Source organism: Phodopus roborovskii, unplaced genomic scaffold (assembly GCF_943737965.1).
Source record: "Phodopus roborovskii unplaced genomic scaffold, PHOROB, whole genome shotgun sequence".
In the NCBI taxonomy this organism is placed as follows: Eukaryota; Metazoa; Chordata; class Mammalia; order Rodentia; family Cricetidae; genus Phodopus; species Phodopus roborovskii.
Genome location: NW_026126578.1, coordinates 13,770,437 through 13,790,835, shown reverse-complemented (window position 1 = coordinate 13,790,835; position 20,399 = coordinate 13,770,437). Strand labels below are relative to the sequence as shown.

At 51.4% G+C, this 20,399-nt stretch overlaps 1 protein-coding gene across 1 annotated transcript in view; it reads left to right on the top strand.

Annotated features, from left to right (window-relative positions):
• The window catches only part of A2ml1 (alpha-2-macroglobulin like 1), a 41,972-nt gene that overhangs the window by 12,385 nt on the left and 9,188 nt on the right, over positions 1–20,399 (top strand). The window contains exons 11-28 of the mRNA XM_051203539.1: positions 756–923; positions 1,681–1,908; positions 4,243–4,303; positions 4,464–4,609; positions 7,815–7,964; positions 8,465–8,659; positions 9,735–9,825; positions 10,124–10,238; positions 10,542–10,770; positions 11,265–11,391; positions 12,806–12,927; positions 13,434–13,485; positions 14,018–14,104; positions 15,587–15,763; positions 15,923–16,004; positions 16,300–16,456; positions 18,689–18,763; positions 19,118–19,280. Of these exons, the coding sequence (XP_051059496.1) occupies positions 756–923; positions 1,681–1,908; positions 4,243–4,303; positions 4,464–4,609; positions 7,815–7,964; positions 8,465–8,659; positions 9,735–9,825; positions 10,124–10,238; positions 10,542–10,770; positions 11,265–11,391; positions 12,806–12,927; positions 13,434–13,485; positions 14,018–14,104; positions 15,587–15,763; positions 15,923–16,004; positions 16,300–16,456; positions 18,689–18,763; positions 19,118–19,280 (2,425 nt within the window). The remainder of the gene's footprint in view (positions 1–755; positions 924–1,680; positions 1,909–4,242; positions 4,304–4,463; positions 4,610–7,814; positions 7,965–8,464; positions 8,660–9,734; positions 9,826–10,123; positions 10,239–10,541; positions 10,771–11,264; positions 11,392–12,805; positions 12,928–13,433; positions 13,486–14,017; positions 14,105–15,586; positions 15,764–15,922; positions 16,005–16,299; positions 16,457–18,688; positions 18,764–19,117; positions 19,281–20,399) is intronic.

The following is a 20,399-nucleotide window of genomic DNA, read 5'->3' as shown; positions in this document are numbered from 1 at the left end:
CGGGTATCTTTTATTGTTTCTTCACAAAATGACCACACAATTTTGTGCACCTTTAAACTCACTGTTTCCTTAGTCGTCTCATCCACACCAAGGATGGATCCAGTTGTTTTTAGACCTTAAAGATTGCATAACTGGGGAGGTAAAGAAGTCTGTCTTTAAGAAAAAAGAGAGTTGAGTCAGGAGAACCTCGTTGGAGGCCCGCTGGACTACATAACCAGAACCTATAGAAATAAATAAATAAACGAACATTTAAATGAAATCAAAACAACGAAGAGAGCCTCAGAAGGGGCCTGTGCCAGTGAAAGGCTACAAAGTCTCATGGCTACACAGCAAACCGAGTTCTACACCAGCCTGCTATTTACTTTTGTGTTTCAGGCCTGGGTACATAGCCCAGGTGTCAGATATTTGGCTACCATGCACAAACCCAGCTGTGGCTTGAACCCCAGAATCTTTTTAACCGGATGTGATAGTGCTTGCTTAATCTCTGCACTCAGGAAGTAGAGACAGGAACAGAAGTTCAGTGTTACTCTTGGCTACACAATGAACTGAAGGCCAGTCCAGGATGTATAAAGCCTCCTCTCAAAACCAAAATAAACCAACAACTTCTGTGTTTCCCAAAGCTTGGGTCGAATCTGTCTTCTCCTTGGCTTCTTCCTGAAATGTGTTCTTGGAGTTTCTGCTGTCCTTTCCCTTGGCCTCCTTCCCAGGTCTCCTCCTAACCTAACTCTAAAATCCCAGTAACTTTCACCCCTCAGGTAAGAGTTAGAGGCCATGATGACGCCCCCCTCAAGAATCATCCGGTATTCCTGGTGATTTACGGCAAAAATGGAACTACCAAGCAGACGCTAACTACCGACAGTGATGGCCTTGCTCCTTTTACGCTGGATACAGTCACCTGGAATTCGACAGACATTTCTCTGGAGGTGAGCCCTGGGGAGGCAGCATCCCAGATGAGAGGCCTCCCCTGGAGGAGAGACTCAAGACGTCTCTTTGTAGTTCTCCCTCGGCATGTAGCCCCCACACTGGCATTCTATGGACCCACGAAAGGTCACTGGTTAGCATATGCTAACATATCTCGGCCATCAGTGAGTTATGTGGCAGGCACGTAGGCTACAATACAATTACTTGGTGGAAAATATCGGTACAGGAATGTGACAAACTGGAGCCACTGTGGCAGTCACTCGGCAAGCACTTAAGCAAGCACAAACAATTTGTCTTGTAGCTAATTTAACTAGGTATTTATTCCCGGCTTCAGTCAATTACCCCATTCAGAAATAACTATTTTTCAACCTCCTCATCCTCTATACCTAGTTTTCTTCTCCCTGAAATATAAACTTGGTCATGCTTATCTACCCAACTGGTACCAGTCTTCAGAAGACATAGCCCTCCCAATGCACACTACTTGGCAGCTATAATTCAGCCTTCCTAACCCTGTCTTCTATATCACAATGCTCCTACACACACCACTTTGTAGACTCCCTATCTGTCCTTGTCTGGGCCTCTAGGAAAATCCCCACTTGTCATTTGTCATTTCAGTAAGTCAGAACTGGAGAAAAAGAACTGCATATCTCTCCTTCCTTCCTTCCTTCCTTCCTTCCTTCCTTCCTTCCTTCCTTTTTCCTCCTCTCTTCTCCTCTCCTCTCCTCATTTCTTCTCTCTTCATCTCATCTCTTTTTCCAGGGCAAGTTCCAGCTGGAAGATTTGGTATATAATCCAGAGGAAGTGCCTCATTACTACCAAAATGCCTATCTGCACCTGCGCCCCTTCTACAACACCACCCGCAGTTTCCTGGGTATCCGGCGGCCAAGTGGCCTGATGAGGTGCGGCCAGACCCAAGAGGTTCTAGTGGACTATTCCATTGATCCAGAGGATGCAAGTCCAGTCCAAGAAGTCATCTTCTCCTACTATGTGAGTTGGGAATTGGGGGCTTGTGAAATGATATTGAGAGAAAGTCAGCCAGAGAGGAGAGACAGATGCCTGGATGGAGATATGATACAGGACATGTGTATAACTGCCGAAATTTAGAGACACATTTAAAAAGTTAAGACATCCAAAAGTCGGGGATGGTGGTATATACCTAGAGTCCCAGCACTCAGGAGGCAGAAGCAGGAGGTCAGAAGTTCAAGGCCAGCCTGGGCGACATGAAATCCCATCTCAAGCAACCAACCAAATCCAGATAGGCGTGTGGTCTCCATGCCTGTAATCTCAGCATCGAGAAGGCAGAGGCACAAGGATTGCTTGCAAGTTCAAGGCTAGCTTGAGCTCCACAACAAGACCCAGTCTTAAAAAGCCAAAAGAATAAGAGTATTTACAGTCCTTTCTCCACTAAGTCTTTGAAGCAACACACATTTAATCTTACAGTGTACCTACGTCAGTTAGAATCCACTGCATTTTAGCAATCATTGGCTCCTGGATGTATTCAGAATTTGCACATATCTCCTGGCAACTGTATTGCACCATCTTGAAATGGAGCAAGGAATGAGGAATTGAAGACAGAGAGGTTTTTTGTTTGCTTGTTAGTTTTTTCGGAAACCCACGGTAACTATATAGGAAAACAAAATGAGACATTAACTGAGAAAATGTTGCTAGCCAGGGCTGAAGCAAGGTAGATGAGTGGGAAGGGAAAGGAAGAGAATGTGGGACTCTGAAATGATTCCACTCTGTATTTCATTGCTTGGTTTTCAATTAGAGTTTTTGATGGTGCTGATGATTGAACCCAGCAAACAGTCTGCTATGGAGCTGTACCACTAGACCATCAGCACAACACATATACATATGTGCACACATACTACTCTGTGTGTGTGTGTGTGTGTGTGTGTGTGTGTGTGTGTGTGTTATAGTGAGCATACAAAGACCAGAGGACAGCTCTGTGGAATTGGTTCTCTCCTACCTTTCTGTGAATTCTGGGGCTTGAACACAGACTCCAGGCTTCACAGGCTTCTATACTCACTGAGATATCCATCCTGCCAGCCCTGGACTATATTTTTTTTTCTGTTTTCTTTTCTTTATTTCTTTATTTCTTTGTTTGTTTGTTTGTTTGTTGAGATAGAGTTTCTCCGCGTAGCCCTGGCTGTCCCAGAGCTAGATCTGTAGACCAGGCTGGCTTCAAACTCACAGAGATTCCCCTGCCTCTGGCTCCCAAGTGCTGGGTTTAAAGGCGTGCGCCACACTGCCCGGCTTCTGGACTACATTCACAGCAATGTTATAAACTGAAAATTGATATCAACAGCAGCTTCAGTGGGAAAGCAAAATCCCGAATTGGTGGACAGAAAGCAGTGTGTAATAATAAGCAAGTTACTGGCCACTCATGGCCACAGAAGGAACTAGACTCACATAAGCATTAGGAGGCATGGCCCAGAAAGTCTTCTTGTTCCCTTATGCTCTCAGTTTCGGAGATTTTCTCTCCCCTGGATCTTTCTGGTCCCTTCTGTCATTTCACCATCTCCAGCAAGCTATAAACAACCATCTTGACCCAGCAGAATGGGGAGGAGCGTGCAGAAAATAAGTCCCAGTGGGAATACAGACAGGGTCCGCAGGACAGGGGTGTGAGGTGAGGTTGGGGGGGGGGCTGGGCCTGAGGAGCTCTGAGAGTCAGGTGGTGGCTGAGAACTGGCAGTGAGCACTGGGTGGGAACAGGGTTCTAGTTCAAGTGAGAGCAGGCAGAAGAGCTTGGGAAGCAGCGTTCTCCTCCCGTGAGCCAGATGTCAGATCCTCCCGACAGTGTGAGATTCGCTTCCACCGGCTGTAACAAAGCACGATTGTGAGGATGGGGTTTTAGCTGACTTTATGCCACGAGAATCGTAAAACAGTGAAACTTGAAGATCCTGGAGAAGTCCCGGACTTCTACCTGAGGGATTTGTTTTGTTTGTTTGTTTCCGTCTGTCCTTTGTTTCCTTCCACCCTCATTCTGGCTCTCAGCCAGGCCTCCACTTGGAGATGAGCCATCAGGACCTGAGGGACTGGACAGGCTCTCGATGTGTGCAAAGAGCTGGAGTTCATGGTGGGGACACAGACATGCTGTGATTACAGACATGGGGGGATACAGACATGATAGGGATGCAGACATGATTGATAGGGATGCAGACATGATTGATAGGGATGCAGACATGGGGGAATACAGACGTGGGGGAACACAGACTTTGTGGGGACACAGACTTGGTGGGATGCAGACATGTTCATCCAGTAGGGCCCAGAGGAAAGAACGTGACTGCTGAGCTTTTGGTTTTTGTCTCTCTTCGATAGGTAACAGGGAAAGGGAGTTTGCAGACAGAGGGGCAGAACCGCCTAAAGTTTAACAAAAAAGGTGAGTCCACATGCTTCCGGGATGTGAGGTGTGGGAGAAGCCTAGAGAAGAGCTCCTGTGCAGGGAGACAGCTGGAGGAGAATGCATGCTTTCTAAGAACAGCATGTGTGCGTGCGTGGGTGGGCGTGCAGCCTGGCTCTTCTGACCTCTTCTTTCTCAGGATCGAAAGGCTTCTTCTCCCTCTCGCTGACCTTCACCTCCAGAATGGCGCCTTCTCCTTCCCTCATCGTCTACACTGTATTTCCCAGCGGAGGTGTCATAGCTGACAAAATCCAGTTCTCTGTGGAGATGTGCTTTGACAATCAGGTAAGATGGCAGTTGAGAAATGAGTTGGGTGAAGAGAAAGTTCTCGTGTGAGATGGAGTTGGAGACAAGCAAGTCCAGGGCAATCTGGAGAGCGTGTGGAACTCGATTGTCACACTGGACCTGTGTCTGTAGTGGTCTCCATCTATGCTGAAATCCTCTGATCCTCCCCCTTCCCCTACTGGTCTCCCAGCTCCCCCTGCTCCCCTCCCCTCCGCTCCCCTGCTCCCCTCCCCCTCCTCTCCCCTGTTCCCCCTCCCCTCCTCTCCCCTGCTCCCCCTCCCCCTCCTCTCCCCTGCTCCCCCTCCCCTCCTCTCCCCTGCTCCCCCTCCTCTCCCCTGCTCCCCCTCCTCTCCCCTGCTCCCCCTCCCCCTCCTCTCCCCTGCAACCCCTCCTCTCCCCTGCTCCCCTCCCCCTCCTCTCCCCTGCTCCCCCTCCCCCTCCTCTCCCCTGCTCCCCCTCCTCTCCCCTGCCCCCTCCCTCCTCTCCTCTGCTCCCCTCCCCCCCCTCCCCTCCCCCTCCTCTCCCCTGCCCCCCTCTCCCTCCTCTCCCCTGCCCCCCTCCCTCCTCTCCCCTGCCCCCCTCTCCCTCCTCTCCCCTGCTCCCCTCCCCCTCCTCTCCCCTGCTCCCCTCCCCTCCTCTCCCCTGCCCCCCTCCCCTCCTCTCCCCTGCTCCCCTCCCCTCCTCTCCCCTGCCCCCCTCTCCCTCCTCTCCCCTGCTCCCCTCCCCCTCCTCTCCCCTGCTCCACTCCCCTCCTCTCCCCTGCTCCCCTCCCTCCTCTCCCCTGCTTCCCCTCCCCCTCCTCTCCCCTGCTCCCCTCCTCTCCCCTCCCTCTCCTCTCCCCTGCCCCCTCCCCCTCCTCTCCTCTGCTCCCCTCCCCTCCTCTCCCCTGCTCCCCTCCCCCTCCTCTCCCCTGCTCCCCTCCCCCTCCTCTCCCCTGCCCCCCCCCCCCCTCCTCTCCCTGCTCCCCTCCCCTCCTCTCCCCTGCTCCCCTCCCCCTCCTCTCCCCTGCTCCCCTCCCCCTCCTCTCCCCTGCTCCCCTCTCCCTCCTCTCCCCTGCTCCCCTCCCCCTCCTCTCCCCTGCTCCCCTCCCCCTCCTCTCCCGCCCCCTCCCCCTCCTCTCCTCTGCTCCCCTCCCCTCCTCTCCCCTGCTCCCCTCCCCCTCCTCTCCCCTGCTCCCCTCCCCCTCCTCTCCCCTGCCCCCTCCCCCTCCTCTCCCCTGCTCCCCTCCCCTCCTCTCCCCTGCTCCCCTCCCCCCCTCTCCCCTGCTCCCCCTCCCCTCCTCTCCCCTGCTCCCCCTCCTCTCCCCTGCTCCCCTCCCCCTCCTCTCCCCTGCTCCCCCTCCTCTCCCCTGCTCCCCCTCCCCCTCCTCTCCCCTCTCCCCCTCCTCTCCCTGCTCCCCTCCCCCCCTCTCCCCCTGCTCCCCCTCCCCTCCTCTCCCCTGCTCCCCCTCCTCTCCCCTGCCCCCTCTCCCTCCTCTCCTCTGCTCCCCTCCCCTCCTCCCCTCCCCCTCCTCTCCCCTGCCCCCCTCTCCCTCCTCTCCCCTGCCCCCTCCCTCCTCTCCCCTGCCCCCTCTCCCTCCTCTCCCCTGCTCCCCTCCCCCTCCTCTCCCCTGCTCCCCTCCCCTCCTCTCCCCTGCCCCCCTCTCCCTCCTCTCCCCTGCTCCCCTCCCCTCCTCTCCCCTGCCCCCTCTCCCTCCTCTCCCCTGCTCCCCTCCCCCTCCTCTCCCCTGCTCCACTCCCCTCCTCTCCCCTGCTCCCCTCCCCTCCTCTCCCCTGCTTCCCCTCCCCCTCCTCTCCCCTGCTCCCCTCCTCTCCCCTCCCTCTCCTCTCCCCGCCCCCTCCCCCTCCTCTCCTCTGCTCCCCTCCCCTCCTCTCCCCTGCTCCCCTCCCCCTCCTCTCCCCTGCTCCCCTCCCCTCCTCTCCCCTGCTCCCCTCCCCCTCCTCTCCCCTGCTCCCCTCCCCCTCCTCTCCCCTGCTCCCCTCCCCCTCCTCTCCCCTGCTCCCCTCTCCCTCCTCTCCTCTGCTCCCCTCCCCTCCTCTCCCCTGCTTCCCTCCCCCTCCTCTCCCCTGCTTCCCTCCCCCTCCTCTCTCCCTGCTCCCCCTCCCCCTCCTCTCCCCTGCTCCCCCTCCCCTCCTCTCCTCTGCTCCCCTCCCCCTCCTCTCCCCTGCTCCCCCCCCCCTCCTCTCCCCTGCTCCCCTCTCCCTCCTCTCCCCTGCTCCCCTCCCCCTCCTCTCCCCTGCTCCCCTCCTCTCCCATGCTCCCCTCCCCCTCCTCTCCCCTGCCCCCTCCCCCTCCTCTCCCCTGCCCCCCTCCCCCTCCTCTCCCCTGCTCCCCTCCCCCTCCTCTCCTCTGCTCCCCTCCCCCTCCTCTCCCCTGCCCCCCTCCCCCTCCCTCTCCCCTGCCCCCCTCCCCCTCCTCTCCCCCCTGCTCCCCTCCCCCTCCTCTCCCCCTGCTCCCCTCCCCCTCCTCTCCCCTGCTCCCCTCCCCCTCCTCTCCCCTGCTCCCCCTCCTCTCCCCTGCCCCCCCTCCCCTCCTCTCCCCTGCTCCCCTCCCCCTCCTCTCCCCTGCTCCCCTCCCCCTCCTCTCCCCTGCTCCCCTCCCCTCCTCTCTCCCTGCTCCCCCTGTTCCTCCTCTCCCCCCTAAAGTCACAGCAGAGCTGGGGGTGGGTAAGATGATTGTTCTCAACTATAGTTAGAGCATCTCAGAAAGATGTTTCTGCACCTCTCTGTTACTCTCTCCCTTCCTTCATTTTCCTTCTCCCTCCCTTTCAACCGCCTTCCATGCTCTTCTCTTTATTTTTGAAGCTAGGCCTCACTATGTAGCCCAGGCTGGCCTTAAGCTCGTGGCAACCCTCCGGTCTCTCTCCCGAGTGCTGGATTACATGCATGTGCCACCACAGCTGGCCACATATCCCCCGCCCCCAGTTTTTCTTCTAACTTTATCAGTTCCCCCACTTTTTCCATCTCTGTGCTAACCTTCTAGTATTAAAATGTTATAAATATTATGTTAGTTAAATATTAATGTTAGTTAATAGGCTGATTAGCATACATTAGTTAAAATGTGACTATAAAAATATATGTTATAAATAGCGCTGATGGGATGGGTTGGATCCCAGGCACAGGCATGCTGGCTGATGATTCAGGGCTCATTGCTTCTCCTGCTGTCCTGGCAGACAGGATCCCCACCATATACCTATCTCTCCCAGGTTTCCATTGGCTTCTCGCCTTCCCAGCAGCTCCCAGGAACAGATGTGGAGTTGCAGCTGCAGGCGGCGCCTGGGTCCCTGTGTGCGGTCCGGGCTGTGGATGAGAGTGTCCTGCTCCTCAGGCCAGAGAGGGAGCTAAGCAATAGCTCTGTGAGTGGTCTGGAACTGGGGTGGGGCATAGGAGATGATGGAGAGAACAGTTTAACTGCATCTGGATACGGGAGTGGGCAGGAGTCCTAGGGAAGTGATCCCCTGATAGGAAGGGTGCTAGAAGAGCTGTCATTTGAAAGCAGAGCCCTGTGTGTGGGCACACACCTGTAGTGCAGCCCTGGAGAGGCTGAGGCTATCTGTTCAGAGCCAGCCTGGGCTATATAGTGAGGAAAGAAAGGAAGAAAGAGGAAGGAAGGAAGGAAGGAGGGAAGGAAGGAAGGAAGGAAGGAAGGAAGGAAGGAAGGAGAGGTAAGGATGCTGGGAAAAAAGCCGAGTGAGGGGGGAGGGATGAGGCTCTGGAAGTGCCGCCGAGGTCACCGTGGAATAAGCAGAAGAATCTATACGAGTGAAGTGGGACAGCATGGGCTTCGGCAGCAGAACGGGAGTGGTTCCCACCGCTGCACTGAGTCAGCCTTGTTCTCTTCCTGCCCTCATCGCAGGTCTATGGGATGTTTCCATCCTGGCACACTTCTTACCCCTACCAAGTGGCTGAATACGACGAGTGCCCGGCTTTCAGCCCGTGGGACTTTCCTCAGCCCCTCACTGGCCCTGTGCCCAGAGAAGGACTGAGCAGGCACTCCATCATCTGGAGACCCTGGCTCCCTGGAGGCGCCGACCTGTTCAGTTTCTTCCAGGTGGGTACCCTGACACTTTCGTGCTTTTGAAACACACATCTGAGAAAGCAGAGCGCGGCTCTCGTGGGCACTGGCAGGAAGGAGTTCCGGAGAGGCTCTGACGTGTGAGACTAGGCTCTTCTGCCTGGACAACTTGTCTGGTGACAGAACCACTGGGTGAGGCTGTCCGACTCGAGAAGGAAGAGTGGGGGAGGTAACCCAGATGTCTGCATTGCCATTTACAACAGTTTATACGTGTTTTAAGAGCAGGGCTTGGGTAATCCGTACTCACTCATAAGTGGATATTAGACATAAAGCAAAGGACAGCCAGCCTACAGGCCACAACCCCAGAGAACCCAGGTAACAAAGAGGACAGACATACATGGATCCGTCTAGGATGGGGAACAAGATGAGATCTCCTGAGTAAATTGGGAGAATGGGGGGCAGGAGAGAGGGTGGAAGGAGAGAGGGGAGGAGGGTAGGGGAGTTGAGAGAGAGAGAGAGAGAGAGAGAGAGAGAGAGAGAGAGAGAGAGAGAGAGCAAGGCTTGGGATGCTGTGTGAGCCAGGTCTAACCAGGAGATGTCTGAAGTCAGAGGCCATATCTTCTTCATCCGTGTGTTCTTTCTAATTCTTGCCTTTCTGTAACACTCGTATTTTTGTAGGACTGGTTAAACTGGTATGGTCTCTGCCCTCAGAAGCCAAATCCTGAGGACACAGTGACATTTTTGAGAAGCGTAAACATCTTTATTTTTAATGAATTTAAGGCTGAGCTAGTTAAGCCTCATTAGTCACATTGAAGTCTCATGCAATGTTATCTTCCTTCCCTTGTGGCTTGGGGGATGGAACCCAGGGCCCTGAATGCCACTGGAGCTTTCTGTCACTGAGCTGCACACCCAGACCACAAGTGACCTAATAAGCAGTCCGGTCCCTGTGGCTGGATGTGGGGTGATAACCGCCGGTCTCACCATGAATAGCAAAAGCATATTTTGATTCAAACCTTGGCTGTGGGTCTGGCTGCCGGGTAAAGGCATCTTTACATCTCAGGGTAAAGACACCTTCACATTTCATTTCTTGGTCTTTTTTGGCGCTTATCAGGATATGGGCTTGAAAATCCTATCAAATGCCAAAATCAAGAAGCCAGTAGACTGCAGTCATCGCCGTCCACACTACAGCACTACCATGGGCGGTGGTAAGATAAGTAAGATGCTCTGGGCCCCGGGACTCTGACACTTCCTCTAGCCTTGGACTGAGTTTGTCGCCTCAGACAGATGTTTCCCGAGTTATCTCCAGCAAACAGCCTTTGAAGTCTGGGTCCCTGGCCACAGCTCTTGGTCCGTGCTTTGCCAACAACCTTTTCTGGCCTCTCCTCTCCTTGGCGGTCCTTTGCTTTGGATTAGTTCTGTGGCTTGCTCTGAGTTTCTTACTAGCAGCATCGTTCATAATGAGTTTTTGGTTTTCCAAATTTGTCTTCTAATCCTCGTCAGTAGGTGGCGGTATTGCCCCGAACACAGAGTTGGCGTCGCCATCGCCGCAGAGAGAGGGCTCTCAGGTCCGCCAGTACTTTCCAGAGACCTGGCTTTGGGAACTGTTTCCGGTGGGGTAAGTGATGGAGCAGAGTCTGCAGAAAACCCAGAACCGTCATTTCGAGACTCTCAGTGTCAGGAACTCCTCCCCCGGGGTCCCAAAGCCTCACACCCACGTAGTGCACACTGCATGCCCGCCCCAAGTCCACGCCGGTGCTTAGAGCCACTGAAAGTGCCCGTTTTGGCAAGCCACGAGCCACATAACCGCGCCACCCCTTCTCCACCTCTGCACATCTCCGAGGTTCACACCCAGTGCAAGCGCCTCTACTTTCTGGAATGCTCCTGGTCCCGTGCCTCACTTGGGTTCTTGTGTTCACAGCAACTCCGGAAAGAAGGCGGTCCAGGTCACAGTTCCCGATACCATCACGGAGTGGAAGGCTATGACATTCTGCACCTCCCAGGCCAGAGGCTTCGGCCTTTCATCTACTGTTGGGCTGACCGCTTTTCAGCCGTTCTTTGTTGATCTGATACTGCCTTACTCAGTCGTTCGTGGAGAATCCTTCCGCCTTACAGCCACCGTCTTCAATTACCTAAAGGACAGCATCAGGGTGAGTGGGATGCCCGAGGCTGTGCGGCCCTGGGGCCTTAGGCCCGCCACAAGGCCCTCTCTAACTGGAAGCATACCAGGTTTCCTGGGAGATGCCGGTTAGAGTCATAGGCCCTGAGTTCTAGGTCCCCTTCCTTCCTTCACACTGTGAATTGAACACATGGCTTCAAGCACTGTAGCCAAATGCTTGACCACTGAGCTACAGACCAGCACTCTTTTTATTTGTCTGTTTGTTTGTTTATTTATCCTTTGACAGTTCCACACATGAATGCATTTTTGTCCTTCCCACCTCCCATTATCCTCTTTCACCTCATTCACCTCCCAGACTGCTTTTTACTTTTTGTTTTGCGGTAGAGGCTCACAAATTTGCTTCCATTGGCCTTGAACTCACTCTGTAGCCCAACCGGGATTGAGCTTGAGCTCCTGCCTCGGCCTTCCAAGGCGACCGGGTTTATAGGCCTGCACTACTATACCTTTTATTTCTTGAGCATGCAGGTTCAGACTCACCTGGCCCCATCAGATGAGTACCATGTGGAGTCAGGGGCAGGTTATCAGGCCTCCAGATGCCTGGGTGCCAATGAAGCAAAGACCTTCCACTGGAACATCACAGCTGTCAAGCTGGGTAAGAGAGGAACCGTGGGCTGGGAAGCTGACAGACCTGGGACCTCTGTGTTTTCCTGCTGCACTGGCTTGTCTCTAATTTCTTCCTTTTTGTTTGCCTCTACCCTTCCCCTTCTGAGGAAGGGGATATGTCACGTGATATGTGATATGTCAATAAGTGAAGGCTCCAAGAGACGACCAAACAAATGTATCCAATCTAGAATATTCCGAGTATGAAAGAAGAGCTTTGATATTTATAACAGGACACGGACCCACCATGAGACAGGCACTATTCCAATTGCTTTAATGCATTAACCTATTTTTAGAAAAGATTTATTTTTTATGTGTATGTGTACGTGTCTGAGTGTACATCCATGCACCATGTGCATGTAGGAGCTTGTGAAGGTCAGAAGAGGACATCAGTTCCTGGTGGGTGTTGGGAACTGAACCTGGGTCCTCTGCAGCTGGAGGTCTTAACCACTGAGCCATCCTTCTAGCCCTTGTACTAACTCATTTGCTCTTCATACCAACCCACTGGCTGTCTCTCATGGAATAGATCCCTGTAATCAAAAAATGGCCTTGCATTTAATAATTATAAACTATTAGAAAACTTAGCGGGTTGGAAGAACAAACATTTATTTATTTCTACATAGTCACATATATTCCGGCCTGGTTTCAAATTCACTATGTAGCTGAGGACTGTCTTGAGCTTCAGATCCAAGCCTCAAGCTCCTGAGAGCTAGGATTATAGTCATGTGTGACCACACCTGATTTATGTGACACTAGGGTCTGTCATGAAGCTGTCAGGGTCTTGCCTGAAGGCTTGAGAGAAGATCTGCTTCCAAGTTCACTTCAAAGGTCCTGTTTCTGGCAGGCTCATGGTCCAAATGCCACATTCTTAGCTTCATCTGTAAGCCGGAGCCTTTATTCCACTGCTCTGGGCAGTCACAAAGCAGCTGTCCTTCTCCACAGCCCATGGAACCTGCAGCCTTTGTGTGAGCATCAGAAGACCTAGTCCATTGCTTCTGCTCTGTCTCGAGTCACTGGGGCTGGGGACCTGCCTCAATGGCAGACTGATGGCCTAGTATGTGTCATAGGCCCTTAGTTTCCATCCTCAGCACCAATACTACAAAAACCCAAAAAAAGCCAAGCACCCTACCCTACTTAGTGGAGTCATTCAACCCAGCCCACACCCCAAAGGAGGTAACCATCAAAACACAGGGCTCCTTACCCTTACAAGTCACCTCCCACACTGCCTCGCATCACCCAGGAGTATCTAAGATGTGCAGAATCCAGGCTGCACACCAGGCCTCTGAGCTAGGACTTGAACTGTGACAAGGTCCCAGGTGATGCCAGTTTGAGAGTCTAAAGCGGAAGAGGCCTCATTAGCCCCCTGGTTGTTATGCTGATACTCCTGTTCCTTTATCTCCCCTCAGGTCATGTCAACTTCACTATTAGTACCAAGATTGTAGACAGCAATGAACTCTGTGGGGACCGGAAGGGGGTTGTCCCTAGTAGAGGCCAGAGTGACACGCTCATCAAGCCAGTTCTTGTCAAGGTGAGTGTCTCTCAGGATTGGCATCAGGTGGAGACAACAACTACACAGGATGCTCAGTGCCACCCTGCCAGTCAGTGCCACAGCCCTCACACTCTACCTCCCGTCTGGAAGTTTCTGTGTTCTCCTTGGCCTTTCTGTCTTAGCTATTTGCCTAACCCACACCATTGGCCCATGGGAGTGCTCAATGTGATACCAGGCTCACTGCAAATATTCAAACGAATGCTAGCTTCCCTTATCAAAACGCATGACCACAACATTTGCTTTTTTAACCCATTACAAACCCTATTGTTAACCTTGCTTCTGAAAAACTTTTCTAAAGGTTCCCCTAGCTGTAGGTGTTTATGAAAGAGGCCATCCCTGGATCGAGACAGGGTCCTTCAAAGAAAATCTCCCTTTCTTACATTCCGAGGGAAGCATGGGAACATGGGAAGGGCCTCGTCCCTGTCCTCCCTGCTTCTATTCCCATCATGCCGTTCATCTGATGCTCACTCCATTGTGTCATGCAGCCTGAAGGTGTCCTTGTGGAGAAGACTCACAGCTCATTGCTGTGTCCCAAAGGTGGGTGGGCTTGAGAGGGTGGCTGGGGAGAGGTTCCTTGGGCAACAGGGGATGTTCACGCACAAAAGGAGGAAGGTGCTGGGTGTGGTGCAACCTGTAATCCCAGTTGGGTGCAGAGGCAGGAGGATCACCACAAGGTTGAGGTCAACTTGGTCTAAACAGGGAGTTCCAGGCTAGCCAGGGCCACATAAAGAGAGACCTTGTTACCAAACCAAACCAAACCAAGCAACCAAACGAACAAACAAGGCAGAGGAGTGTGCAGACTGGAAGGGGGAAGCGAGGCTAGGTTGTTATCCTGCTGGGACCAAGGAATGAAGGGCAGGATTAAAAAAAAAAAAAATCTAAGGAGCCCACATATGACTCCTTGAGCTTTATTTTCTGCAAAAATCACTGTGAATCGGCTCAAACCCAGCTGCATGCCACCCTATCGGAAGTACTGGGGCACACCAGGTGTAGAAATCTCTTAGTCACAGAACTGGACTCAGAATCCCAGGATCCCACCATCCATGTCACCTCTTCTCTGTGGTCACAGGAGAGGTGGCGGCTTCAGACTCTGTCTCCCTGGAGCTCCCTGTGGATGCTGTTCCTGACTCGGCCAGAGCTCACATTACTGCTCTGGGTAAGCGGCATGCTGGGAAAGGGCCAAGTGGACCAGAAGCTGCAGGGGTGCAGTGGTGCAGCACATGCGCATCACACGCACCTAAAGCAAGTGTCTGAGGTGTGAGGGGGTGAAAGAAGGGAAGCAGTCCTGTACGAGAGCAATGGCCCAGACGGGGCTACAAATGCAGGTTAGAATGAAGGCAGCGTCAGTACCTGCAGGTTAGGAGCACATTCCGCCCTTCCAGAGGATCCAGCAACCATGTCAGACCACTCAAACTTGCTTGTAACTATGACTCCTGGGGATCTAATGCACTCCTTCTGGCCTCTGAGGGTACCCCACATACACACACATGAATGCGCACACACACACACACACACATGCACACACACATACACATGCACACACACATGCACGCACACATACACAGACACACACTCTAACAAAATATCTTTTTTAAAAATGAAGGAATCAAGGCAGGATAAAAATAAAACCTTTTAAACAATGAACAATGGAGGTGTTGGAGCAGGAGGAAGCTCGCTGTTACAGATGTTTGCTGTGTATTTGGGTTTAAGGTATCTATAACCTGGGTGGAGAAACGATAAAATGTTTGCTGCAGCCATTTAACAATGAAGCGTCTGTGTTCAGTTCAGAAGGTAACAACAGCCACGTTCACACAGAGAGTGTGCAGTGCACTTTACTCCACAGGGAGAATGGTGGAAATGAGCAGACATGGAGTTTGACACGTTCATCTTGCCACTGAACCCCTACACGACCCGAACAGGGTCACAGATGACCTTTCCCTCTGTGAAACAGTGATAGTGACCTCCTCTCCTCTCAGGACTGACATAGGACTAAGACCTGTGATATAGAGTTGTCACCACAGTATCTAGCACCTGCCAGGAGCTGGGTACCGCTGGGTACTTTATTCTCTCACCCCTGCCAAGATCCCTTCCTTTCTCTTTTGTGATCATGACATCACTTTCTCTTTTGTGACCATGACCTCTCTGTAACTCGGCCACTGCATGCATTCACCGCCAATGCTGACCCATATGAGATCCGTCTTCACTCTGAGAACGTGGGTTGTGTCTTTTTCCTCTAACACAGTTGATATTGAGTACATATTTGTAGATTTGAACTTGAGTCACAGTATCCTGCTAGCTAGCTTGTGGGGGGTGGATGCTGTGTCAGTAAGTGTGACTTGGAGAAAGTATCCATTCTATGGGTGTCTGGGAGGAATGCACTCATTTGGGGGTAAGTTTATGTGTGGTTGAGGAGCTTAGGTATTAAGGCTAAGTATGGTGGTTTTGTTATGTCACTTGTAACATCTCTGGCTACATTTCCACTTAAAATCCCTGTATTCAACTAGGTGGTGGTGTTCACCTTTAATCCCAGCACTTGGGAGGCAGAAACAGACAGATCTCTAAGTTCAAGGACAGCCTGGTCTACAGAGTGAGTTCCAGGACAGCTACCACATCCTTTATTTCTCCATCTAAATCGCAGGGGACATCATGGGCACAGCCCTCCAACACCTAGATGGTCTGGTGCAGATGCCCAGTGGCTGTGGGGAGCAGAACATGGTCATTTTTGCTCCCATCATCTACGTGTTGCAGTATCTGGAGAAGACAGGGCTGCTGACTTCAGAGATCAGGTCTCGGGCAGTAGGCTTCCTGGAGATAGGTAAGTTAGACCTTTTTCATTGGACACCCTTCTGGAAAGCTTACAATAGGTGATAAGCAATGGAGAAGTTCAGTTTCTGAAGTGTCCCACATCCTTGAAAATCTTGATAATGGGAGTTGACGTTGTCATGGCACCTAAAAACACATCTTGCTTCCTCAGGGTACCAGAAGGAACTGATGTATAAACACAGCAATGGCTCGTACAGCGCCTTTGGGGAACAGGATGGAAATGGCAACACATGGTAACACTGCCTGCTGGCCACAGGTTCTGCACCCCAGAACCTAACCCTTGAAGCAACCCCCTCTCTCCCATTTCTCCCTGCAATCCCCTTCCTGTGGCTCTCAGCCTCTGCCCTTCGATGCCGCTTCGTTTTGCTCGCTCCTAGTCAAGTCCCTCACTTTTTCCCCAGGGCCTTAGTTCACCCTTTTCGCGTTGCCTTGGCCCCCTTCTAGAACCAGAACAAACTGGAACCGTACCGTGCGCCATCATCTGGAGAGTCCCTCTTCTTGCTGTGCTTTTTGTCTTCACCTGTGTAGGTTGACAGCCTTTGTCACAAAATGCTTTGGCCAAGCTCAGAAATTCATCTTCATCGATGACAAGAACATCCAGGATGCCCTCGAGTGGATGGCAGGAAACCAGCTCCCCAGTGGCTGTTACGACAATGTGGGAAAGCTCCTGCACACAGCTATGAAGGTGGGGATCTTTGCAGGGGCCTGCAGCCCCTCTGTGCCCGGGAGTGCCTTTTCAGGTCGAGCCCTGCTGTGGGTGGTCTTGGTCAAGTGCTTATTAGTCTGCTCTTCTGTTTTCTTGTCTGTGGAACAAGAAGGGTCTTCAGAGTCTAGTCTAGTGTTCAGATCACGGGCATCAGCCCCAGCTGGGAATTCGTCGGAGATGCAGATCCCGGCTCCTACCCCAGACACAGTGAGTGGAAACTGGGAGTGAGAGCTGGTGGCCTGTGATGATCTCATTGGAAACTGAAGTTTCAGACTGCTGGACCAGGGCGTCTCTCGGTCCCATGCTATTGCCCCAGGCCTGAAACAAAGCCATTTCCCAGTGTCTTTTGTACCAGGCCCTGTTCTCAATATGTTTGATACTTCATGTTTACAACAAATCAGTGAGCTAAGTACCCGTATGCTATTAATCTCACTTACAAAGGCCCAGAGATGCAAGGAACCCCCCCCCTTCCCATTCCTCATTGTCTCTACGCCTCTGTCAGTGACTTTTCCTTTTCTGTGATACAACCCCTGACAAAAATCTTATAAGGAAGGGAGGGTTTCATTTAGCGCACGGTTTGATGGCATCGTGTCAGGAAAGTCATGACATAGGAGCTTGAGGAGGCAGTTTGGCACATTGTATCTGCAATCAGAAAGCAGGGAGGCATGCTCATGCTCGGTTCATTTCCCTTCATTGTATGCAGTCCAGGACCCCAGCCCATGGACTGACCACGCTCAGGTGCTCTTCCTGCTTTAATCAACATCGATAATCTCTTGTGAGCATGCCTAGAGGCTTCTCTCCCGGGTGATCACGTATCTCATCAAGTTGTCAGTTTAACTATCACACTCCCCAGTATAGGTCAAGGTGCGGGTATGTGATATGCTTGCCTATTTCACAGCACACCCAGAGAGAGAGATTTGCGTGAACTATCCTGGAGGAGTAGTTCCCATCGCTATCCCAAGTCCTGGACTAGCAACCCTGCACTCTGGAATCATATCGTCATGACCATCAACCGTATCAGTCTCCCATCTCCCTCCTCTTTCCTATACTCCGCAGCCGTTGCTTTCTGCCACTGATGGAAAATGGTTGAGGAGAAAACACTTCTTTTGGCTCATAGTCGCAGAGGTTTTAGTCTGTAGTTGCTCGGCCCCATCCCTTCAGACCTGGGTGGGTGAGTGTACCATGTGGGACAGCGGAAAACTGGAAGCAGAGACACAAACAGTTATTAGAGATATGCCTTCTAGGGCATATCTAATAACTGAACTTCCTCCCACAGCCCACTCCCTAAAAGTTCCCATGATATCCCAGTAGCACCAGAGGCTGGGGACCAAGCCTTCAAGACCTGCTCCTTTATGGGGGGGGGCTGTTGGCATGTTTTGGGGGGCTTTTGTTGTTGTTGTTGTTTTGTTGTTGGTGTTGGGTTTTTGTTTGTTTGGTTTTAGTTTTTCGAGACAGGATTTCTCTGTGTAGTTTTGGAGACTGTCCTGGAACTAGCTCTTGTAGACCAGACTGGTCTCAAACTCACAGAGATCTGCCTGCTTCTGCCTCCCGAGTGCTGGGATTAAAGGCATGGGCCTCCAACGCCCAGCTGGGGCTGTTGGCATATACATCAAAGTACACAACAGGAGTTGACTAGAACAAGATTCTAGGGGGTTGGTTTTTTCTCCTTCTTTCTTACCAGAGCCAAACAGCCCAATAAGAACTTGTCACCGTGACTTCAAATTCAGTGGTTTGGCATAAAAACACCAGTTACACTCTGTGACTTCAAATTCCAGACTCACGGTGTTTTAGTTGTGCTGTGGACAAGCCGTTTCATGTTTTGAAGTACTAATTTTCTTATCTATGGAATAAGGAAAATTTTCGATTCCATAGTTTTTCAGATTTCCAAAGCTCTTTCTAGGAACAGTGTTGTGCAGGGAAGGCTACACTTAATATTTCCCAGATAACGGGCTGGGCTTGTGTTCCCTGGGGAGGGGGTGGGGTTCACAATGAGAAATTTACTCTTCCACCTCTAACCTCAGATTTTCTAAGTGCCCACCCAGCTGGTGGCCTCGGGCTGCCTCTTCCTGTGGCTTACTTACTTCCCTGTGTGTCCTGGGCAGTCAGGGCTGCAGAAAGCTCCAGGGGAGACGATTTCTTCTTGCAATCTACACATTATTCTTCGAGGTGTTGACCGCAGCTCTGATGCCCTGTGCCCCCGCTTCCCCCTAGGGTGGTGTTGATGATGAGATTTCCCTGACTGCATACATCACAGCAGCACTGCTGGAGATGGGGAAGACCGGCAATGTGAGTTTGCTAACTCCTTGTCTTGCCTGTTCCTAGAGACATTTATCCTTCTCTCTCCCTATTCACCCTGTCATTATATTTTATTCTCTCTGTGCATGCTCGTGTGTGTGTGTGTGTGTGTGTGTGTGTGTGTAGATTAGAAGACAACCTGCAGGAGCTGGCTATCTACTTCTACCACATGGGCTCTGGATGTCCAACCATCGGGTCATCAGGCTTGGTGGCGAGCGAGTTTATCCATGGACCCACTGGCCCACTATTCACTCTGTTAAAGTCGAGGAAGATTTGATGATATCCTTATTGCTTCCCATCTTAGGAGAAATGCCATGAATTCAATTGATCATGCTGACCTTTTAGGACCCGATGGTGAGACAAGGTCTGCAGTGTCTCAGGAAGTCTGTCACCTCCACTAGCAGCCTCTACACCCAGGCCCTGTTAGCTTATACCTTCTCTCTGGCTGGAGACACGGAAATCAGAAGGGTTCTTCTTCACAAGTTAGATCAGCAGGCCACTGTCTCAGGTGTGTTGGTCATGCTAGGCATTCTTTGGAATTGTGAAGGTGCGCTGAGTTAACCATCATTTTCTGTACCATCCTCTGCCTCACGTATGTTCAGGGTTTATTTTGGTAGAAGTTGAGTCATAAGCTCATCATTGAGAGTTTTGAGAGAAAGTCCATTTAAGTCCTCAAAAGACACCATTGCATATTCTGAACAGGGGAATGCATTTGTCAAAGTTGATCTACTGGTGTCGTAGAACCGGTGTGGAGATAATCTGGTCTAAGATTAATTTGGGCATATTTAGAATAATATTTGAAGTTATAACAGAGTCGTAAGTGAAACATCAGTACATTTTCTTTGTCTATATATGTATAATTATATTTCCAGGAAGAAATTTAATCTCAGCTTTCATCTGTATGAACACCAGTACCACTGGTACCACACTGTCCTCTCCTGTGAGCTCAGCATAGTTTTTTGTCTTGTACTTGACGCTTGTTAAGAGCGGGCAGGACACACCTGTTCCCCATTAGATTGATTTATTGTGCTAGTCTCTTTTGTATTATCCTGAATTGCAGCCCACATGTTTTCTGTTTTGCTCTTCCAGTCCGATTACCTCATTGAGTTGTTCATTGTCTCAGCTTCTTTTAAGGACAGTCTTCTCCCACTGTTTATTTCCATGTGTTCTTCTTTGGGGTACCCATCGTCAAGGTTTATTTTTGCCCTGTGTTCTATCCTATTGCCTTATCTGTAGTGAGATATTCAGTTTTTCCTGATCCTCATTAAACCACGATGCTTATCAGTACATTTTCTTCTATGGTTTCCCAGCATCCATATACTACCTTACCGTTTTTGTTTTCAAAATTGCCAGCCTTTGAATAAGTGAAGTAAATGATGAAAAATTACTACAATCTTAGCAGCAGCAACAAATGTCCCAAGCACACAAAATTCTTATGAAGTTTTTACCTACTTATTTGCATTAGCATCAGAACCTATAAACTAACAAGAATGATTCTCACACATTTCTGCAGCAGGAACATTTATTGACCTTTTAGCTTCACTTTGGGGAGTTACACACACACACACACACACACACACACACACACACAGGGCTAATTGAATCCAACAGGGCTAATTGAATCCGC